This window comes from Diplotaxodon limnothrissa, linkage group LG4 (assembly GCF_057381915.1).
Source record: "Diplotaxodon limnothrissa isolate DT_005_m linkage group LG4, D_limnothrissa_male_GT1.1, whole genome shotgun sequence".
NCBI classification, from domain to species: domain Eukaryota; kingdom Metazoa; phylum Chordata; class Actinopteri; order Cichliformes; family Cichlidae; genus Diplotaxodon; species Diplotaxodon limnothrissa.
The window spans coordinates 2,859,626-2,879,637 of NC_140599.1; the positions used below are offsets into that span (position 1 = coordinate 2,859,626).

The following is a 20,012-nucleotide window of genomic DNA, read 5'->3' on the forward strand; positions in this document are numbered from 1 at the left end:
CCGATCACGTATCAGCGTCTGTTGCCGTGTTTCTGGGGTCGCTGGCTGGAGGCTTTCCCAGAAAGGTCACATGCGGCACCAGCTTGTGTGTCGCCAAGCTCGACTTCAAAGCAAAAGCCCTCCCACACTGGTCACACTTGTGTGCTTTAACTCCACTGTGGACCAGTTTGTGTCTCTTTAAGTTGCTCTTATAATTAAAAGCCTTTCCGCACTCCTCACATGTGTGTGGTTTTTCTCCGCTGTGGACCATCTCATGGATTTTTAAGTGGCTCATCCAAGTAAAAGTCTTTCCACACTGGTCACAACTGAAGGGCTTTTCCCCACTGTGGATGCGCTGGTGTCTTCTGAGGTGACACGGGGCATGAAACTTCTTGTTACACTGATCACACCTGTAGTGCTCAAGTAAGTTTGCACTTGAGTGAGCATCTTCAGCCAACTGAGAGCACTGAGGTGTTGGGCTCTCTTTGGCGTCTTGTTCCTACAGCAATAAAGACACAGGCAGGGAGTCAGAAGCTTAATAAGTGTTTGAGTTAAATCTTGTTTTGTCGTGCCGGCCTCTCTCTGCTTCGATAAGAAACCTGTTTGTTGGATGATGCCCATAATAGTAACCTGTTGTGCTGTAAATTGTTTGGATGCGTTTTGCAAAAGAAAGACTGTATTATTGCATAAAATACATTTAAACAAGTGCATCGCTGATTGCATCTTGTGGACATCGGTTCTACCAGCTGATTGCCCTGCTCAGTCTTTACGCCCGACCCAACGAGGGACAATCAAATGCAGAGGGGACAGTGCGACTTCACCCGTGCACTTGCACCTCATGCACACAGTCCTCATTTACAAAGTGCTCTGCAAATCACCCCGTCCCTGTTACAGTGCAGCGAGCCAAAAATGAACCATTTAGTCCTTGGTGTAAGACCAGGGGTGTCGAACTCCAGGCCTCGAGGGCCGGTGTCCTGCAGGTTTTAGATCTCACCCTGGGTCAGCACACCTGAATCAATTGATTAGTTCATTACCAGGAGAACTGGAAGTCATTTAACCATTTAAATCAGCTGTGTTGGAAATAAGGAAAGGTCTAAGAGGTTGAAGCCTTCGTCTTTCCATTTACTATTTTCTTTTCTTAACATGCATTTTGTTTCTCATGTTCTGGAAAACTGTAAATAATTACTAAAGGGTGGTAGTTAACAATAATCATAATGATATAATGACAATAAATGATGATCATTCATGAAAGTTGTACTGATAGACTTTTCACGTTTCCTAAAAGCAGCTCGGCCTTGGTTTGCACGGCACTTCCAGATGTGTTTATAAACTACGAACAATTTCACGTATAAAAGTCTGTAAAATGTTCGGACTCATGATTTATAAAAACGATGTTTTTCTCACCGTGTGTGAAGAAAACATTTTCTTCTTTCCAAGATGGCCGACTACGTTCCTCCGTCAGACTGCTCGACCCACCAACACCTGCCAGGAAAGAGCTTTATTAGGCTCCGGAGCCGAAATGCACATTAAAGTCACTTTACATCCAGATGACTTAGACCGTCCTAAGATAATAAACTTTTAGCCTGGTCTAGATTAAACTGAGCTGATGGCAAGACGGAGGATCAGAGGACTTGAAGCTTTAAATAATCCCTCAAGGAGACAGGTCTAACCTTTCCTTTGAAATATCTCTGAGGTAGCATGGACAACATACACGTGCAGATGAGAAATGACACCCTGATTCAATCATTCCCTCTCTGTAAACACTTTAACTGGGAAGCCAAGCTAAAGGTTAAATGATCAGCGGCTGTAGGTTTAGCTGTGCTCGTATGCCCGGACAATACAAATATATAAATAAAGAACTGCACACAAACACAATTACACTACTTGATCTGTTACAACCGAGCGACATTACTTGTCAGCATCTGGAATCATGGAACTCTTTGGTCACGGTGAAGGAACAGTGTGCAGGGCTGTTTTTAAAATGAGGTTTTTCACCAAGCATCCTGATGGGCTCTTCCCAAGAGTTAGTGGACAGATAATTGGAGGTCATGTTCCCAACAAGCAGCAACTGGTGCCGAGGATGAAAGGAACCATGAATGTGCTCAAAGCTAGATTGCGAAACCGCGATATCAGAAACACATCCTGCATGTGCTGAACTTGCTTTCTAGCAAAGCACCCTGGTTTGCAGTGTCCCAGGTGTAGGCCAGCACTGAGGATTGTTCTCCAGTCACTGTACACACAGTTTAAGGGAGGACAGCAGTTCCTACTTTGAAGGTAAACCTTAAATGATCAGCAGCCATGAGTTTAGTTGTGCTCGTACAAGTTATTGTCTCCAGTGTCTCTGCGGGTCCCTAACACTCCCTCACAAACACACCTGAGCTGGGAACATACCTGAGGGAGAGCAGCAGATGACAGCATGCAGGAGACAACAAACTAATCTAAACATATAAAACAACTCCAACCAACATCAGCTTGGTGGTTACCTTTGGAGGAGCCCAGCCCATGAGCTGTGCTGTGATGACTTATGGTGAACAGGTGTGCCAACAACTAAGAGCCGAGACACAGCCTCTTAAAGCTGTAGGACAAAAAACAGCACGTCCAGAGCACCTGAAGGCCAGAAGGTGGCAGCAGCAAACGGGTGTCAGGTACAATCTTCAGCTTCCATAGTATCTACAGATCATACACTCCTCCCTTTGCTCAGTGTTTTCACCTTCAGCACATAAAGGTGAACTTCAACCACACCAACAGACTGGAATATGTTCACCCACACAGACCTGGACCAGTACGCCTCATCTGTACTGGATTACATCTCCAAAACCACAGACAGTGTCACCACCTGACAGTGGGCAGGGATAGCTCAGTAGGTAGAGTGGTGGCACCATGATCGGAAGGTCGGTGGTTCGACTCCACTGAACGGCTACCCTGAGGTACCCCTGAGCAAGGTACCGTCCCTACACACTGCTCCCCGGGCGCTGCATTGGTGGCTGCCCACTGCTTCACTGGGTGAATGGGTTAAATGCAGAGGAACTATATCCCTACGGGGACTAACATGCACACTTTACTTTACACCCAGAAACGGATCACCATGTACCCCAACCAGAAGCCTTGGATGAACCGGGATCTTTGTCTCTTCCTGAAGGCCCGCAACACTGCCTTTAGGTCAGGAGATGCACACGCCTACAGTACAGCCAGGGCTAATCTAAAGAAGGGCATCAAAAAAGCCAAACACCATTACAAAAAGAAGGTAGAAGAACACTTCTCCAACTCCAACCCCCGACGCATGTGGCAAGGACTCCAGACCATCACAGACTACAGGACCACCAAACCCTCCCCCGCATCCTCTGATGCAGGGGCGGAGCGTGGGGGTGGCTTACGGGGCTTAAGCCCGGGTTGTTTTGTCAGAAGCCCGGGGTATTTTGGAGTGTAATTTTTTCATAGTTAGATGCCTGGCTGACAACTGTATAAAACAAAAAGTACACACAATATTCGAAGCACATAGTGCACACTGTGGGAATTTACGACTGTGCGTGAATCCCCCCCTGATATTGGTATGATCCAAGCTCAGGCACTAAGCGACTGAGCGAGGGGGCGGGGGGAGCTGCTGCCCGTGAGTGCGCTGTTGGAGAGACGGAGCCAGCCATACTAAGGAGAGCTTAAGTTTGAGCAGGTACCAAAGCAAATCATTCGTACCGTACAAATAATGTAAATGTGACGGTGCATCACGAAAGATTGATATGAAACTGATCACTTGACCAATATTACGTTACTCGCTCTTCAAGTGAATCAACAAATGGCGAAATGAAAAGCCGAACAAATGCTATTTTTTAGAGAATCTTAGCTTACGTGTGTTTATTTCATATTTTCAGTTCTTACCCTCCCCGACTAAATCGGTTTCAGTTATGTACTGAAATATAAGAATGGACATTAGAGGGTTCTTTCAAAGAAAAAACTCAGGTAAATGTTATTTTATATATTATGCTTTGTATGTTGTTCAGTATATTTCTATGCAAAACAAGAGGGATTTCAGTACACAGCAGGATATTCACATTTGTAACCAGATATTTACACTTTAGGGAGAAAACAAAACATTTTTACTGTACAACATCAATTTAGAGTAAACTTGTTTTAGATAAATATTGAAATATATTTTGAATTAGTTAAATGTCAGAATAAAGAGAGACAGAGCTTTCTATTTTTTATCACTTTCATTAAATTTAGGAGTACATGTACACTAAGTTTATTGTTAATTAATAAGAAAACTCCAGAGGATTCCATTCTGAGCTGAAGAAGCTTCTGATAGGTTAGTAGAGTCCATGTGAGTAAACTGGTGGCACAGCTGTGGATGCATATAAGGCAAAACACAGAGTCTGTTTCTGTGACATGGGAAAATCAAGAGATGTCAACCAAAACACCAGGAAAAGAATCGTGGAGCTCCATAAGTGTGGCTCAGTTTGAATACAATTTGGTGCCATTTGCAATTAAAAAACACAGACAGTTTCTCTCTTTACTCTTAAAGTTAACAAATATGTTTTTATATTTATCAATCTAAAAAAATAAACATTTAGTCTGATTTGATGTTACAATTAAAAAAGTGTTTGTGTTTTGATCTGAAGAGTTTGTAAATATGTGGTTTCAACTGTATATTTGATGATTGTCAGCACAAAGAGGGAGAGAGAGGAGCAGAGATTGAGATGGAGAATGAGGACAGAACAGAGATGAACAAGAGCAGGTGAGACACACATGTTAGTCAAATGGTTGTTTACTAAAAGTATCACTGTATCATAGGTACTCATGTATCTCGTACCTAGTGTTTCTTTTTAGGTTTGCTATTTTTCAAATTCTATATTTATTAAGTTCTGCAGGCTTGTTTGCACAACAAGGCTAAATAATTATATAAACTTTTCTCAATCTAAATATTGTACTTTGGTAGAATTAAAAAATAAGTGTAGTGCAGGTCTATGATGATTTTTAGTGCTACTATCATCTAGTTCTGATTCTGGTTCTGTCTTGGTTAAGTCCTCAGTAATCCTGCTTTTGAACTGTTGTAGTCCTGTTTTAATTCTGGATCAGTTCTGGGTCTGGTTGAATTGGGGTTTAGTCCCTGTGTCTTGATACAGCCCCGACTTTGTTCCGCCTTGCTGCTTAATTAAAAAACTAGTTTAAGGTGTCCTGCATGTGTGATATATATATTTCCCTATATGAAGTCATTCTTTTTTGAACAAAACTCAAAACAGAGCCTATTAATCTTTCAGTCATTTCTACACCCCCCCCCCCCCCCCCCCCTTCAAAAAAAAAAAAAAATCCCACATGCATACTACCCTTTAGGGCTAAGCCCCGGGTGTTTCAAATGTCTGGCTCCTCCTCTGCTCTGATGTCTCCTTCCTCAATGAGCTCAACAACTTTTATGCTCGTTTTGAGCGAGGGAACCCCACAACCAAAGCAGACCACCAACCTCTGACTCTCTCCCCCACCGATGTAGGAGCGGTGCTGAGCAGGATCAGTGTCCACAAGGCTGCAGGTCCTGATGGCATCCCCGGGCGTGTTCTCAGAGCGTGTTCTGGGGAGCTTGCAGGAGTGCTCACAGACATATTCAATCTGTCCTTGGCCCACGCTGTGGTACCGGCCTGCTTCAAATCCACCTCCATCGTCCCGATACCCAAAAACTCCAACCCATCTTGCCTCAATGACTACCGCCCAGTAGCACTCACCCCCATCATCACTAAGTGCTTAGAGCAGCTGGTCCTAGCACACTTCAAATCCTGTCTCCCCCCCACCCTGGACCCCCACCAATTCGCATACCGCCAGAACAGGAGCACAGAGGATGCAGTCTCCATCGCACTGCACTCTGTCCTCTCACACCTGGACAACAACAACACCTACGCCAGAATGCTGTTTATAGACTTCAGTGCAGCGTTCAATACAATCCACCCCTCACAACTCATCAGGAAACTGACAGACCTGGGCATCAGCTCCCTCATCTGCAAATGGTTACTGGACTTCCTGACCAACCGCCCCCAACATGTCCGGCTGGATAACCGCTGCTCATCTGCCATCACAATGAACACCGGTGTACCACAAGGCTGTGTGATGAGCCCTTTCCTCTACTCCCTCTTCACCCACGACTGCAGACCTGCTGATGGTTCCAACACCATCATTAAGTTTGCAGATGACATCACGGTGATTGGCCTCATCAGTGCTTTGAGCGCTCAGATGAGTAGAAACGCGCTACATAAGAACCAGTCCATTTACCATTTGGGTAATAAAATTGCAGGTAACATTTCCAAGGCAGGTAGGAAAAAAATGAGCTGCTATCAGTGTATGTTTGTTTTAAGGTGAGGTGGCACGAACCCGCATGTAGGGAGATGTAACCTCGTACCTCAGAAGTGTCGATATGGGTGTATTTCCATCTGTACAGCAGTATTTAGTACATCCTGGTACTTGGCAGGATGTGCAGGAGGCAGAGAAAGAGCATAAGCTTTCAGCACCTGTTAGAAATGTCACTTTCCCACATAAGAAATAAAAGGTGCTCCACAATAGTGCTGCAATTGAATATATTTTGCAATGAATTGAAGCCCATGTCAGTATTCATAGAAGAAATTGTATATGAATGCACAGCTTCCTTACATGTGCATTTGTTTCATTTGCAGATCACGCCAGACAGCTCACAAAGTCCATGATGAGGAAGCCAACCATAGACAAGCTGGCGGCTAACAGAGAGGCTGATGTCAATAACTTTGTCAAGTTCATCACCAAGGACTCTATTCAGAAGTCCCTGGGGATGTATCTGGAGATGCTTAAGAGAAGAAAGGCTTAGAGAGGGGAAACATGTTTGCACACTTTGTAGCACCAGCTACAGATGTGATCTGACATCAGGCAGTGAGCAGTCTACATGTTTGGGGGATAAAACCCAGCATTTACCCCTCAAGGTGTTAATAAAAACACTCGAGGTTAGGGTGTGACTTTTTGTTTTGGTTTGAAGAGCCGTACACTCGGGCAACCTGCCGAGCCTTCTCCATCACTCAGCATTACCTGCAGTATGCTTACGCGAGCAAACTGCTAATTGTTGCAAAAGAGTCTCACATATGAAGGACTAACAGCAAATCTGACCTTTAGTGCATCTAAATGTGGCAAAGCCTTTGTCATCTCTAACAAATGTTTGGTTTTTACTGTGAAATATCCAAATAAATGTCTGGATTCATACATTAAATGGATTAAAGCGTGTGGTTCTCATTCATTATCTCTGTAACTCAGACGTCTCTACATTCAAATGACAGTGGAGAATGTTAAGAGGCCCTGGGACCATTTTTGTACATTTTAGTTTTTCAGTTACAAGCCATTTGCACTGTGTTGAATGGAATATAGCCAAATTCTCTAAAAAAAAGTTTGGCATAATTTCATTTCAAAATTCAAGTCTGACTTCCTTAAATTAGCTTCAGTGGCTAAGCTAACAATACACATCCTCTTAGAGCCCTAGGGACCATTTTTGACCCATTGACTTCCATTATAAACGCTATTTTTCACTGCAGAATTATTACCGTTAATGTCTTGGTGATTACTTATGTTTCCGTTTCGTTTTGGTCTATGAGCCTTAGAGTTGTAATTTTTTTATTTGTCCACCGGGTGGCGCCCTTGCTCCACATTTGATCCCTGCTGGAAAACAGCGGGCTGCTTGGACAGACCTGCGGGAAATGAAGCCTCATTTCCGGCGTGCAGCAGCGTCTTCGCCCGCTGATCGGGCGGGACCATTTTCGGTCCCTAGGACCATGAGAGGGTGCTTTTTTTTTTTAGTCAACAGGAAATGACGTATTTGTTGTCACGTGGTACCGGACGTATGTGCTGGAAAAAGGAGTCCCCGGTGATTGTGCCCCGGTCATCGTCGCGACTTACCCCGGGAAGATGCACTTATTTCGGCCTAGAGGAGAAGCATTTGCCACCTGGAGACCATTTTCTGGTCCTGAAAAAAATAATAAAAGGCGATCGAAATGAATGTTGGTGCCAATCTTTAGTCCATCTAAAGGCCTAATTATAATAACAGTTGAATATTACCTCAAATGTTTTTTTTGGAAAATATTCAAGTTTTATGTTTTTTGGGGCAAAAAAAGCAGTGCGCTCATGTGACGAAACCGGGATATAAAGGGTTAAAATCCGCGAAATGTAATTAAAACTTGACATGAATATTTCAAGGAGAAGTAGGTCTAAAAGATTGGCTAATTTAAAGTGGAATAAAATATTAATATATAAATTTTTTATAGCACTTTTTTGGGCGTGGTCGATTAGGACCGATAGTGTGTGCATTTTATGAAATGCGCTCCTGCAAAAAAAATAAAAGGCGATCAAAATGAATGTTGGTGCCAATCTTTGGTCCATCTAAAGGCCTAATTATAATAACAAACAAATATTACTTCAAATGTTTTTTTTGGAAAATATTTAGTTTTTTGGGGCTAAAAAAACAGGACGCTCATGTAATAAAACTGGGATTTAAAGGGTTAAAACAACGACAATCGAATTAAAACTTTATATGAATATTTCAGGGAGAAGTAGTTTTAAAAGACTGACCAATTTAAAGTGGAAAAAAATATGAATATATAATCTTTTTATTGCACTTTTGGGGCGGGACCATTTTTGGTCCCCAGGGCTCTAAAGGGATGCATTTTTAAGGGTCAGCCAGGAGTTAAAAATTCAGCGGACAACCAAATCAAAATGAATCTTGCATTCTTATAACAAGGAGCATTTTTCATTCTTTGTATGTTTGTGTTTTGGACAATTGAATCAATATACGACACTTCAAAAGGACCTGAGTGTCAGCGCAACACAATCGGCTAAACTTCAGGTGTGCAGTGTCTCCACACTTTTCACTGTCACGTCCTGTGTGTGACAGACATGAATGACCTCTGCTGTGGTGCTCCCTGTTTTCTTTGAGCACTACATTTACACATTTAAGAGTATTACCCTCAAATGTGTTTGGATTTGTCAGTGTGAGTCGTCTACTAAGCCTAAAGCTACAAGTCACTAATGTGACTCCTGGAAAAGTAAATGTTCTTTCATGTAAAGAGATGAAATCAGCACGTGTATTCACTTTAATATTACATCCTCGGGGGGGAGGCTAAGTATTTTGCAGCAGCTTGGTATTGAACTGCAAACCTTCCAATTAGTAGAACTGAACTACAGCAACCCCAACTCAACTGTTCAGCCAGGACAAGCAGTGCTTGTCTAGTCAGTTATACCAAAGCATAAGTGATGTGCTTCTACATCACTGCCATCTTGAGGCTGCAGTCAGCTATCGTCTCTCCAAGCACACTTCTCTTGGACGCTATTAGAAACTCTAGTGTCTCTATTTCCCAGGCGTCTTTAGCTTTTTGTATGCAGACAACCTGATTTTCCATTTCAGTGTTTAAAAATCACAGGTTAACATATGTGGTGAACACATTTCAGCTTTACAGGAGTAACTGAAGATGACTGATTGTATTACTCTACCGCTCTTTTATGTTTTTTCAACATTTTTGGCTCAGTTTTGCAGGTTAGTGTTTTGCTGTGTGTTTGAGCTGTTTTGGGAAATTAATTAAAAAACTTTAAACTCTGAAGACATTTAAGCAGACAAAGGAAGTGAAATAAAATACACACGCGTTATTAAAGGTTTCCAAATCAACAAAGGGTCTCAGTAAATGTTCCAGACAAATGTGCTCCACTGCAACAAGAAGCCGAATTCTTTACAACACACAAGTTTTCAGTGAAATTCTTTTAGTGGCTTTATTGTGCATTTGCATTTCATGAAGCTGTGGCTGACAGTAGTCCCCAACTGAATGATCATTGTGCTGGCTGCAGATTGAGCACGATGTGTGGAAAGCTTGTGGAAGTCACGGTTCAAGCAACGTGAGCCTAACCGCTCAGCTTCACCTCCACGGGGAAGTGGTCGCTGACAGCCAACGCCTGAGAGACAGAGAAACCGTTCTTTTAGTGGCTCACAGTTTGTGCTGCAGACGGCTTCAGTTTCCACAGGTTTCTTTCCAGTGCTGAAAAACTCAACGTGCCTGCATGGTAATGCCATCACTACAGTATACACTGCATTATGATTTTGTTTGCATCTCTGTGGTCGTTACTACAGCCACTGCTTTACAAAGTTGCTCGATTTTCTGTAGCTCAAAGCTGATATTAAAAAAGCAAAAGTGCTTTAAAACTGCATGATTTCTGATGGGGCGACTGCTTTGCCCTTTGTGTAGAATGCCTCTCTTCTGATTGGAGCTCAGTAAACATTTTGCTGACGAGTCTATGGTCTCAGTTGCAGTGAATACAGCATTATGTTAACTTTTTATATTGACGTTTCCATTAGTGTCAGCGGGGAATGAGGCAGGTTGTGCTTTTTAGTTCAAATGAATTCTTACAGAGATAAGGATTGAAATTCATCTGTTACCAGATCTTGTTTGAGATTCAGGTCCGTCATGTAGTTATACACCTTCGCACTATCTTTCACCACTCCTCTCATCATGTCCGCAGTGACCACAATCCTGCAAACACAGAAAGATGATTAGAGTTTAGAGTTTGCGTGCACACATCAGAACGACCTGCCACAATCTGTCTACCTGTCGTAAGGGCAGACAGTTTGCGACACGGTAGTGTCGGCCGCATCAGTGATCAGCCAATGGAAAGTCTTGTCAGTGAAGATGCGGATCTGCTGCCAGTCAGACCCGGACACATAACTACAGCCTGCGTTGAAGTCACCCAGCAGCACGATGTCCTGCAGGGAGAGTAGTGTGAGTCGCATTTACCGAATGTGTGTTTTTCCACCAAATAAATGATTTTTACTTGTAGGCTGTAAATACATCATTGTTCCAGCGAGCGCGGACATCTGCCACCACGTCATAGAGAGCATTTAGCTCCCGAACAGCTGATTCTGGGGAGGTGTGCTGAGGGATCAGAGTAAAGTCTCTCACAGCTACAGAAGAGAAGGGAACGAAGGAGTGTTGACAGTGACGGAGGCGCTTACACCGCATGAGAATGATAAAGGACTAGTGACTAACATGTCCCAGGAACTACCACGCACAAATGTTTGAATGAGGATCCACATCATTATCAGTGTGATGCAGAAACAGCTGTATAGCTCGAGCCACAGCACCTACCAGTGTGTTTGGAGGAGAACATTACGACAAACGGCTCCCTGCTAAAGGCGTCTTGTCCAGTTTCCTCCGGGCCGTCGTCATAGGTGTAGCTTTTTGCCACCGATACCAGCGCCTCCCTGTGGAGAAAATCACCACCTTTTCATTTGCTGCCAGTGTGTACTTCATTTCTAAACATGTCCAGTTGCTTCTCGGGACAAATTTATTGTAGTTCTGCTTTTCCCCTTTTTTTAAATCACTTCTTCTGAATTCTGAGTGTGTATAAGATGTATGTTTATGCCAGAACAAAGACGGAGGATTTGCCGTTAAATTACTTCAAACATGCCTCAAACACTACAAACATGCTGGAAATATAAATTTTTAATCAAGTTGTTTTGAATGGTTATTTGAGAAACTTATGGGAGGTTCTTTAACCCTCTGAGGTCTAAGTGATGATGATCCAACACCGTCCAACACTGCTGAGAGATCACCGTCTCTGACTTCTTGGATCAGAATGATGTCATAGCGTTGGACAATCTGCAAAACACACATAAAAAATGAAAATGAATCAGCTGATTGTCCATCTTGCAACATCACGTTTGTTTATATTTTACCTTGCACGAAAAAATTCATGTGTTAAGCTTTAGATTGTAAAGGCAACGCTACAGCTGTTGCACATCCAGTTATTTCATTGATCATTCCTTAAGCATAGAGGTGGGAATATTCTGGGAATATTCAGGTTTACTTCTGCAACAGGCCAAATCATCCAAAGCATTTCTCAAAATTCAGTTCAAACTATTTCAAAACACACACACAAGATAACACTTCTGGATTGGTTTTGAAAGCACTCTGACCCAAATTGCATTACAAATGGGTGGATGTAAACATTTTGTACAAACTGTCATATCTACCAAAGAGGGAAAAGTCCCAGACCTTGGTAATGATGTTCATCAGAGTGGTGTTGGAGGCTTTGGTGTCTCCGAAGGATTTGATGTTAAAGGCTCCCAGCAGCAGCGAGTTAGAGAGATGCAGCAAGGTCAGAAAAAGCCCCAAAGTGCCCACCAAATGCATCCTACACCAAACAGGTCACATGTTAAAAATGACTTAGAAATCACATGAAACACTGACGCTTACAAATGATTTCATATTTATTTTACACGTATGTATGCTAATGACTTCCCAGGTTATCAGGTTAATAATTTTCAGGTTGTCAGAGATTTACAGTTAACAAACAGTCAGGTGAATAAACAACACTGAGACACTTGTGTAGGTTAACGTGCTGCACGGGTGAAAAGCTCAGAGCAAATCACCCCGAACTGCAGTATTCGTTTATTTTTATAGGTTACATCGTCAATATGCAAATATAATCACATTTCCTGTTACGCAGGTCCTGATGCTGTCTGTGTGTGTGTGTGTGTGTTTGTCACAAAGTATGTGTGTTGCAAGTCAATTTCTAAGAATAATATACTGCGAGTCAACTTCTGCAGATGTGTATTTCTGTACTGATCTCTTGTCAGTGTCACAGGGTCAGCTTCCTGTTTTAACAGAAAACTGTGTCTGGTGAAATATGTATAACATAACTTTTGAAGCATAAGCAAATAAAACAATAAAAACTCCCTGACATTCCCTCCTGTTGTTACCGTATTTCACCACTTCAATCATACTTTATTATCAGCCAACAATCACTTGCTTATAACCTTTTCAATTGTAGCATCATTCAGTATGTGTGAGTGTGTGTGTTCCTATACTAAATCTTCTTCGTCCGGTTCATCTTCTTGTGGCAGTCCAACATATGTGATCACTGTGGCCTGTACCATCTTGCCAATCATTGATCTGATACAGGGTAGAATGCATGTAGAGAACATGCAAAGCAATAAAAGAAGAACTCCTATCAAGACAAGTCCTTTGATCACGAGGGTCTTTCAGCTGCCGCTCAGCAGCCAGGTCAGCCAGTCCTCTGTGTTCATGACATAGTCTTGTTGCTGTGCATTGCTCAGTTGTCGTAACTTCTTCAGGGCGGTGGTCATGGTCAAGGAATGCACGCTATCTGGAATATAGGTGCAGCAAGTGGTGTTGAATAAGACACAGAGGCCCCCTCTCTCAGCGAGAATCATGTCCAGGGCGACTCTGTGTTGCATGACCACTGTTCTGATCGCGTCGATTTCCTCATTCTGAGCCTTGTTTATCCATGTTGAGCTGTTCAGGAAAAGTCCAAATCGGTAGTCAAGAGTCTCGATCCTTAGCATGTTTTTTCCATTCCCGATCCATGGGAAAAGTGAGTGCAGGACTTTCTGTCCGGTGGTCCACAACTTGAACTCCGCTGGCACATCACTGCCCCAGATTGGATCATGAGGTTGCACGTCATCAGTGCTCCTCTTGCGTCTTGGTTGGTCCTTGTCTTTCCTGCGGCATCCGGAAAGTCTGGGAGCAGTTTTGGTTCATCCCCAGCTTTCTGTTGCCGTATGCGAAGGTGAAACACATTGGATGTTGTATTCCTGGTTCCCTCCTGACATTGAAAGATTTTCCCTTGTCTTTTTAACTCAAACTTGAAGGCGAAGATGTCTTCGGGGGAACATGTTCCGCTGGTGGCTTTGTAGAATATACATAGGGCTTCGGAAAGGCTGGGTGATTTTCCATATAGGGTGGCTTGCATTGCTGTTGTTGGGAGGTATGAACAGACGTAGCAGCCAGTGTGGTTGTCTTCTGTATGTACTCGGTTGTAGACGTACCGGTACCAGGCATTGTTCAGCCAGGGGTGGTTGTGCTCTTTATCCATATCCTTTAGGTGTAAGTTGTTATATGACCATTTCTTCTGCAGGTGGTGCTGTGGGTCCTCGTCTTTCCAGGTGAGTATCAGTAGGCTCTCTAGGAGCGCAATGCCAGTCATTATGAGGACAAGGTTCTTCATGATGACCAGGCACACCCGGGCTCCAGGTGAGTAGACCACTGGCGAGAAGACAAAAGGGCAGGATATACCCAAACAGCCCTTTCCTCCACCAGGGAACACCTAGGAGTCGGGGGAACCGGCGTCTATGCTTGTGTTGTCACTCACTTTTTTGCAGTGGCTTTGGTGGATCCAAGATGGTCTTTCTGCTATTTTGCAGGCAGTCAGTGTGGTGGGCCTGATATTGGCCTTCCCACCTTGGTGAACTCCAATTTTTCCTCTGGAGCACTTTGATCAGGATCCAATCACCTGGGTGCAACCTGCAAGAAACTGGAGAGATATCGCTCGGCAGTTTATTGTTAGCACAATCTCTTTATTCTCAAATAATTTAGTCATCCACTCTGCTAGAGTGGTTTCTCTTATAGACTTATTAATAGGCTCACTAGTGAGAGGAAGCGGAAATTGCCTCCCGTGAACGATTTCAAAGGGTGTGAGCTTTTGCGAACCCTGGGTTAGTCGCATCCACATCTTCACCAGGCCCAAACACTCAGGCCATTGTCTGATCTTATCAGAGTAGGAATGCCGTAAGTAGGAATAAAATGGTTGCATAAACATTTTGCTACTGAGATTGCATCTGCTCTTTTTACTGGATAGATTTCTGGCCATTTTGAGAACACATCCACAATTACTAGAGCGTATTTTGATGCTTGACATTCGTTCAGTTTAATAAAATCCATGTGGATTGTGTGAAATGGGTGCAGTGGTGTTGGGGAAAAGCCTCTTTTAGGCCTGAGGTTCCCCTGTGCAATATGTTTCTGGCAAATCATGCATGTTCTGATAAACTCTTGTGCTGAAGCTTCAAAATTTTGAGTATAGAAGTGTTTGGGGAGGATATTCATCATTCCACCCCTTGACAAATGCGTTAAGCTATGTGTCACTAATGCTGCTGTCTTGTGTAGCAATTTTGGCAGTATTGGTTCGCCATTACAGGTCATTTTGTAGCCGTGCTCCACACTTTAACCACTTCTTTTGCTCTGCGATGGGTGCGGCTTTCTGTCCATCTTTAAGTACATCAAGTGGTATTAGATGTGAGGTTTCAGACATCAAAGTCTGTACAGGTTGCTGTGCTGCCCTCTTTGCTGCTCGGTCTGCAAAGTTATTGCCTTCAGTAATTTCTGAATTATCTTTTTTGGTGTGCAACGCATATTGACTGTCAGTGTGAATATTTATATATTTCTATTTCTCGACCTTTGCGCAGCATGCACGTATGATAGCCGCTAGTTCTGCACTCTGTGCTGAAAAAGAGGAAGTAAGAGCTTTCACTTCTAAAACAGTAGGCTGCAGTGTACTAAAAATGTCTGGTCGGGGTTTCATTTTTTCAGTTAGCTTCAGCATACAGCTGTGTTCGGCACCATCTACTTCCGCAGGAAGGAGAGTGCTTGTCACCGACAGGCAAAGCTAAAACTGTGCTTGTTTGCAGGGCAAGTTTTAAGTCAATAAATGCTTTATCTGCCTCTGGTGTCCATTCTATTTCATCTTTCAGAGCTAAGTGTTTGCCATAGATCAGGTTTTGCAAAGGTTGGTCCAGCAGTGCATATTCAGGTATCCAACATCTGCAAAAGTTGCAGAGACCTAAATAACTCATCATTTGTTGTTTGGTGACAGGCTTAGGAGCGTTTTGTACAGCTACTTTTCTGCTGTCTAACAGCTGTCTGCCTTGTCCTGTCAGTTTGTGGCCAAGGTACGTTACTTCTTGGCTCCACAAGTGCAATTTATGCTGTGAGACTTTATGGCCTTGCTTCGCTAGATGTTGCAAAACTGTCAGTGTGTTTGCTACGCAATTAGTCTGTGTGTAGCCTGTAATCAAAATATCATCAACGTATAGCAGGAGTTTACCTGGGGCAGGAAGCGTGCAAAATGACATGGATTTTCTTAGAGCTTCTGCATAAAGAGTGGGGCTATTCTGGAATCCCTGAGGCAACCTTGTATAGGTATACTTCTGGTTGCCAAAAGTGAATCCAAATAACTTTTGTGAGTCAAAGTGTAGTGGTATGGAAAAGAAAGCATTTGATAGGTCTATTACAGAAAAGCACTGTTCTTTTGGTATTACTTGATTTAAAATGGTGTGTGGATTTGCCACCACAGGTGGGATTTGTTCTGTTATGTCATTCATTGATCTAAGGTCATGTACTAGTCGATATTTCCCCGTGTTTGCGTTTTTCACTGGGAAAATCGGAGTGTTACAGGTTGTTTCAGTTGTTTTTACTAAAATGCCTGCTTTTTCCATATCTGCAATTACTGGCCTGATCCCTGTTTTTGCTTCTGTGCTTAAGGGATATTGTGGTTTAATTGGCCTGTAAGTTGTGGTAGTTTTTACTACAACTGGATCTGCTAGATCTGACAACAGAGGGTTTGTGTTCAGAGCCTAGAAGTAATTGTTCTATGTTATACACGTCCATGTTTCCATTGCTCTTTGCTTCTTCTTCTTTGTGTTTTTTTGTTCATTACGTTTATACTCGAGGCATTCCTAGATACCCCCTAGTTTTTCAAAGAATTCACACATCTTACATATTTCAACTTTGAAGTTAAAGTTTTCTTATTTTTATCTGTCCTGTGCATTAAAAACCGATTTGCAGGCTGAAGTAAGGCCTTTCCTTTCACTCCATATTTCTCTGTCATAAAGTCCAGTTTAACATGGAGGTTAGTCCAAAACAAAGCGGCTCATGTTCCACCATCTGCTGAGAGCTCATGACATGAGAGTGAGAGACCAAACACCTGCTCCTCTGGATGTATTTTTGGCAGTTTATCTAACATGCTATTTAGCGCGTCGCTATTTGCAGCATGTTGCAAGGCTTGGTAAAATATTATCCTTTTAGGACAATATATTACTCTGTTGCCCTGGTTACACCGTCCTGGAGCTGTTGTGGAAGACCAAAGGTTGCCAAATATGGAAACAGAGAGCTGCATTTATACTGTGATGGTTTGCATGTGCTGCTGAAATGTGTTTGTAAACGCACAATTACTGCAGGAAAAATGCACAAAAGTTACTGTAATGCTGCTGTAGCCTGAAACATCCACTCTAAACAAGAAACTGGCTCACAGTATTGCACCGAATACAGCTCAGATGTTTTTGTAGCGAGTGAGAGGTCCATACCTGCTCCTGTATGTCTGCACGGTGGAGACGCCTGAACTCGTGAATCTTCTGAAAGCTCCTGAAAAGCTTCTGAGCAGAATGGCGACCAGTGTCTCTTTTGAGGTTTTTATCTACCTGCAGGCGCATGTGACTGCATGGTGCTGGGGAGGAGTACAGAGAAAAGGTGTGTTGTGGATGGGGTACAGATTTCAGGCTTTCAGGTTCTCACATCCCAAGATTGCAGTGCAACAAGGATAACGTTGCAACCTCAAATTCTTTTCTGCTCGTCATACAATAAAAACACTTCAGCATTGTTTTAACTTGCTGTTGTCCTGTTTGGCATTTGTGTGAAGTTCTGTCACACTTCACAAATGAACTCAGAATGAGTGTCGCAGTGTTGGGATGACCTTAAACTTTGGCAAAATCCTTACGGAAACTGAAGAAATTCCTTCAAGCAGTTTGAAAGATGCCTTGTTCATGAGAGCAGGGACAGACAAAACATAATATCTACTCTAGGTCTGCTCCAGCAGAGACACGTAACAGTCATTAGCAATAACAACAGTAATATTGCTACAGCCTTGTTAAACTATCATCTGTCCCAGTGTTATATCTTATATCATCCAAGATGGCGCCGAGTATGGCAGCCTCGTCGCGAGCTCCCCCAAGCAACAGCTTTTTTCTGTGTTTAATTTTACTTTTCCTTTATTTTTTCACGAGCAGCACTTGTCTCCTTGTGTACGACCGCCAAACCTTACTGGACATAAAAGACGGTCTTTCTTATAACTTTCCGGAGTTCAAGTTTTGCAACATGGACGCTCCGTTTGCAGACCCCCCATTCATCTCACCTGAGACGCCTTTGTTCTCTGGTCCTGGAGGCCGCAAACGCCGACGCAGAGGGAGAAGATCTGGCGTTCTGGTTCGACTGAGACGGCGCACTTACAGACCACCGTTACCCAGTTTATTACTGGCTAATGTGCAGTCTCTGGAGAACAAGCTGTGCGAGCTTCGGGCACGGATCTCATTCCAGCGAGAGATGCGGGACTGCTGCGTGATCTGCCTCACAGAAACCTGGCTATCGGACAAAGTACCGGACTCCGCAATACAACTACCGGGGTTCTCCGTGCATCGCGCGGACAGGTCACAGGATCTTACTGGGAAAAGCAGAGGCGGTGGTGTGTGTTTCATGATCAACAACAGCTGGTGTGATTATGTGAACGTGCACCCGGTCAAATCCTTCTGCTCACCGGACCTGGAGTACCTGATGATTAAGTGCCGGCCATTCTGGCTACCGAGGGAATTTACAGCAGTGATTATTACGGCTGTTTACATTCCCCCACAAGCTGACACTGACCGAGCACTCAGGGAACTGTACAGCGCGATCAGCAGCGAGGAAACCGCACACCCAGAGGCGGCGTTTATCACAGCCGGAGACTTTAATAAGGGAAACCTGAAGAAAGTCTCACCCAAACTCCACCAACACATCCTTTTCAACACACGTGGAAACCGGCAACTCGACCACTGTTACACCTCTTTCCGGGATGCGTACAAAGCCCTCCCCCGCGCCCCATTCGGCCAATCAGATCACCGCTCCATCCTGCTCCTGCCCGCCTACAGGCAGAAGCTGAAACAGGAAGCTCCAACCCGGAGGGCGGTGCACTGTTGGACGGACCAATCGGAGTCTGCTCTGCGGGACTGTTTTGATCACGCGGACTGGGAAATGTTTCACGTGGCTGCTAGGGACATTAATGAATACACAGACTCCGTCTGCGGATTTATCAGGAAATGCGTGGAAGATGTCGTCCCATCCAGAACAGTCAAATCCTTCCCAAATCAAAAACCCTGGATTAACGGAGATGTTCGCGCGGCACTGGCGGCACGGAGCACCGCCTTTGCCTCCGCGAACACATCGGACTACAAACACGCACATTACCAACTCCGGAAGACGATCAAAGCAGCCAAACGTGAGTACAGGGACAGGGTGGAGCAACAGTTTGACAACCCTCGGAGTATGTGGCAGGGACTAAACACGATCGCAGACTTTAGAGGGAAAACCAGCACACCGCAGACCACGGCCTCTCTGTGTGAGGATCTAAACGTATTCTACGCTAGATTCGACACAGCGAACACCATGAGACCGGACAGTGTGCGCACCGCGGATGACGTCAGTGCGCACACTGTGTCTGAGGAGGATGTGCGGAGGTGCTTCAGGAAGGTGAACGCACGCAAAGCTACTGGTCCGGACGGGATTCCCGGCCGCGTCCTCAAGTCATGCGCGGCTCAGCTGGCTGGAGTGTTCACGCACATCTTCAACCTTTCCCTCTCTCTGTCTGTAGTCCCAGCCTGCTTCAAAATGGCCACCATCGTCCCTGTACCCAAATCCTCCACCATCTCCTCATTGAACGACTGGCGACCTGTAGCCCTGACCCCCATCATGAGCAAATGCTTCGAGAAGCTGGTCAGGGACTTCATCCGCTCTGCACTACCCGACTCACTGGACCCTCTACAGTTTGCATACCGCCACAACAGGTCCACTGATGATGCCATAGCCCTGACACTACACACTGCCCTGTCACACCTGGAGAAGAGAGACACGTATGTGAGGATGCTGTTTGTAGATTACAGCTCAGCATTCAATACCATCGTTCCCTCGAAGCTGGACAGGAAACTGCAGGATCTAGGACTGAGCAGCTCCCTCTGCAGCTGGATCCTTAGCTTCCTGTCTGACAGACGCCAGGTGGTCAGACTGGGCAGCATCATCTCATCCCCCGTCACACTGAACACTGGTGCTCCACAGGGGTGTGTACTGAGCCCTCTCCTGTACTCACTCTACACCTACGACTGCACAGCCACTAACAACTCCAACATCATTGTGAAGTTTGCGGACGACACTACAGTGGTGGGTCTTATCACCAACGGTGATGAGACG

The 20,012-nt window shown here is 44.2% G+C and overlaps 2 protein-coding genes and 1 pseudogene across 2 annotated transcripts in view; all 3 read right to left on the minus strand.

The window, feature by feature from the left end:
- LOC146633022 (uncharacterized) overlaps positions 1 to 20,012 on the minus strand; it is a 48,836-nt gene that overhangs the window by 22,639 nt on the left and 6,185 nt on the right. Inside the window, exons 3-4 of the mRNA XM_085352897.1 lie at positions 18,846 to 18,850; positions 80 to 341 (exon numbers count right to left, since the gene is read on the minus strand). Of these exons, the coding sequence (XP_085209023.1) occupies positions 80 to 341; positions 18,846 to 18,850 (267 nt within the window). The remainder of the gene's footprint in view (positions 1 to 79; positions 342 to 18,845; positions 18,851 to 20,012) is intronic.
- On the minus strand, positions 9,726 to 12,140 carry LOC146633025 (deoxyribonuclease-1-like). Its single transcript, XM_085352867.1, has 7 exons — positions 12,003 to 12,140; positions 11,545 to 11,606; positions 11,094 to 11,209; positions 10,797 to 10,909; positions 10,557 to 10,711; positions 10,388 to 10,481; positions 9,726 to 9,906 (listed from the first exon to the last, which is right to left on the minus strand). Exons 1-7 carry the CDS (start codon positions 12,138 to 12,140, stop codon positions 9,856 to 9,858), a joined length of 729 nt encoding a protein of 242 aa, XP_085208993.1. The 3' UTR covers positions 9,726 to 9,855.
- LOC146633026 (uncharacterized) lies at positions 12,992 to 13,977 on the minus strand (annotated as a pseudogene).

What these genes read in the sequence shown, in the direction of transcription:
- LOC146633025 (XM_085352867.1), bottom strand. Translation starts at nt 12,140, where the DNA reads ATGCATTTGGTGGGCACTTTGGGGCTTTTTCTGACCTTGCTGCATCTC. An exon ending in GACGGTGATCTCTCAGCAGT is followed by an intron (nt 11,210 to 11,544) that starts GTTGGACGGTGT and finishes TTTTCTCCACAG; the next exon opens with GGAGGCGCTGGTATCGGTGG. An exon ending in ACTGTCTGCCCTTACGACAG is followed by an intron (nt 10,482 to 10,556) that starts GTAGACAGATTG and finishes CTGTGTTTGCAG; the next exon opens with GATTGTGGTCACTGCGGACA.